Source organism: Echiichthys vipera (assembly GCF_963691815.1).
Source record: "Echiichthys vipera genome assembly, chromosome: 9".
In the NCBI taxonomy this organism is placed as follows: Eukaryota; Metazoa; Chordata; class Actinopteri; order Perciformes; family Trachinidae; genus Echiichthys; species Echiichthys vipera.
Window position 1 is genome coordinate 6,467,267 of NC_139834.1, and position 2,611 is coordinate 6,469,877.

General features: G+C 40.5%; 1 protein-coding gene across 1 annotated transcript in view; it reads left to right on the forward strand.

The window, feature by feature from the left end:
* The first annotated feature begins 2,097 nt into the window (after positions 1–2,097).
* Positions 2,098–2,611, forward strand: part of tshz2 (teashirt zinc finger homeobox 2) — a 42,072-nt gene continuing 41,558 nt past the window's right edge. Inside the window, exon 1 of the mRNA XM_083920153.1 lies at positions 2,098–2,489. Coding sequence (XP_083776279.1) covers positions 2,450–2,489 — 40 coding nt within the window. The 5' untranslated portion in view covers positions 2,098–2,449. The remainder of the gene's footprint in view (positions 2,490–2,611) is intronic.

Here is a 2,611-nt window from a genome sequence, read left to right on the forward strand (position 1 = left end):
CAGGCTGTAGATATTCTGACTGATTAATTATGGTTGATTTTGATATAGATTTGCGGTTTCCATTTGTTGTTTGATATATTTTTACAGTAATATAGTCATATATTTTATATTGGCTGCTCATTAAGTTTGTCAGAAACGCTGTTTGTCGTGCTGCTGTCTGTCTCAGGACACTCTGAACAAAGAGATGTTTAATGTCAGAGCTCTTTCTGTGAAATAAATAAAGAATCCTCCAGCCTCTCAAACGCAGTGTAATTGTAAGCTATTAACGCAGTAACATTAACATTAACATTAACATTAACGCTATGTGGTCAACAATAAACCTGTAACGTCAACTTAGTAGACATTAATAATTAATGTGTATTTCTCCCAGTTTAGATGGTGGAATGTGGTCCATTTGAACATTGGGGGTTTATGGGGATTGATTCTCTTTTGTATAATTATAATATATTATACAAATGAATAGTTATAATAATTATAATTTTCTGTATAATATTTGTTGTAACCCGCTCCAAGTGGCCATTGGAGGAACTGCAGGTTTCCGTTCTTCCGTTTAGGCTTCTTTGTTCGGCACCTGAGGTTGGTCTGAAGAAATATGCTTTCACGTTGAGCAAGCGAGACTGCTGCTAATTACGTATTTGAATCTGTGACTTGTTCACGCCAATACTATCTAACTGAGCAATGCAATTTCTTAATTTTTTTTGCTCTTCCAGACAAAAAACAGCTTTGTGCTGGACAGGTTCATAAAAATAATCAGAGACGTCTTTGTACACAAACATCCGGGCGTCTTCTGTTGAATTTTGATGGTTTGCATGCATAAGCGTTGCATTAGCGCCATCTGCTGGACTGTCCCTCAACCCATCTTTTCTGCCATTGGCATTTGCATTTGTGAAAAGGAAATGTCCCTGAATGTTGTGCATGTGTGAAAGGTTTTCTGGCTTAAATTTCCTATAGAGGATTCAATTGATTGATTGTTTTTCTTTTCTGTTATTTTTTAGCAAAAAGGCCAATATTTCTCAGGTTTAGTGTCATTTTTGTGAGGATGTGCTGCCTTTCTTTGTTTCATTCAATGGTAAAGTGAACATTTTTGAGGTTTTTGGAGTGTCGATCAAGGAAAATAAGCAATTTGATGATTGGCATTTTCCACTGTTTTATGACATTTTTATAGATTGACTTAATCCATAATGAAATAAAATGTTAGTTGCAGCCCCAGATTCAATAGTTATGGATGGTTTTAGTGGTATTTATGCCTTTAAACCAGTAATCAGATCAGTTCAGACATGTGAAAGGAAGAAGAGTGAATTGTTTATGTATCTATATCCTAAAATTCCAGGTGACCTTATTAATTGTATTATAATGATGTATTAGCCTATGTAGAATCAAAGCTAATAAAAAAAGTTACACAGTGTAATCTGACTACACCAGTGAAATGGCGGTTCCGGTCAGTATTCAGTCAAACTGCATGTTTAAACTTTAACTTGATCAAACATGAGCGTTGTTTTATCAGAAGTCTCGTTCGGTGGTTCAAAGTGAACATGGCAGGCCTGCCGAGCTTGTGTCTGTAATCAGATCCTCCGGCTCAGCAGATTCATGCTTTTTTTAAAAGCTAAATGTTCCTAAAAGCAGGTTTGTCCTTATTCTGCGATACCAAAGCAGGTACATGTTCAACGTGTTCGCGACTGCAGCGGTGCTTTGTGTTGGAAATCTTACAAACTTCATGTCTTTCATTCAGCGAGCAAAGCGGAAGCCGTAGGAAAGGATCTAAAACCCCACACACACACACAAAAAGGGGCTGCATGAAAGGGCAGCGAGCACAGAGTGATAGAAAGCAGCAGCAGCACAAGCCCGGCAGCACCGAGCTCCTGCCTCTTTTCCCTGGCCTCTGTTCCTTTAATAAACTCATGGTTATCTAGTGTAACAAATGTCTCGCTGCCATCATCAAGTCCAGGCGAGGAGGGAGGAGTTTTTAATGTTCAGTTTGTTCTATGGATCGATGTCTGCTGGCATCGCCTCTCCCCCTCGCATGCACCGTGCGTAATATACTGTACCATTAACCAAACGCTTTTTACGCGCATTCCCTCCGCATATTATCCGCCGAAAACTGCCCGCGGGACTGACTGACACGCGTCGATCAACATATGTGGCACTGATGGACAAAAACGGACGGTGAAAGGAGACGATTCGCCCCCCGTAGGAAGAGGAGGAAGAAGAAGAAGAAGAAGGTGAAAGAACAAGCCCGAGCGAACATCTGTTTCCCCCACTGAAAACGATTCTCTACTGGATTTTTTGTTTTTTGTGTTCATAGTGAGAGAGACTCAACTACTCCGAGAGACAAAATAAAGAATCGCGCACACTCTCTCTCTCTCCCCCCCCTCTCTCTCTGTATGCATGGACTATCGTAGACCGCATTCAGATTTCACCTGGGCACAGTAGTGAACTGCGACTCCAAAAAATGCCACGGAGGAAACAGCAGGCGCCCAAACGGGCTGCGGGTAAGCGATTTCCTCCTTCTTCTTCAAAGAACCTCTTTAATATGAGTGTATTATTTGTGTATTGTCTTTGTTATGATTCTGTGTATAGCTCGCCTATAGCACAAGGTTCCCCCCTCAAACTT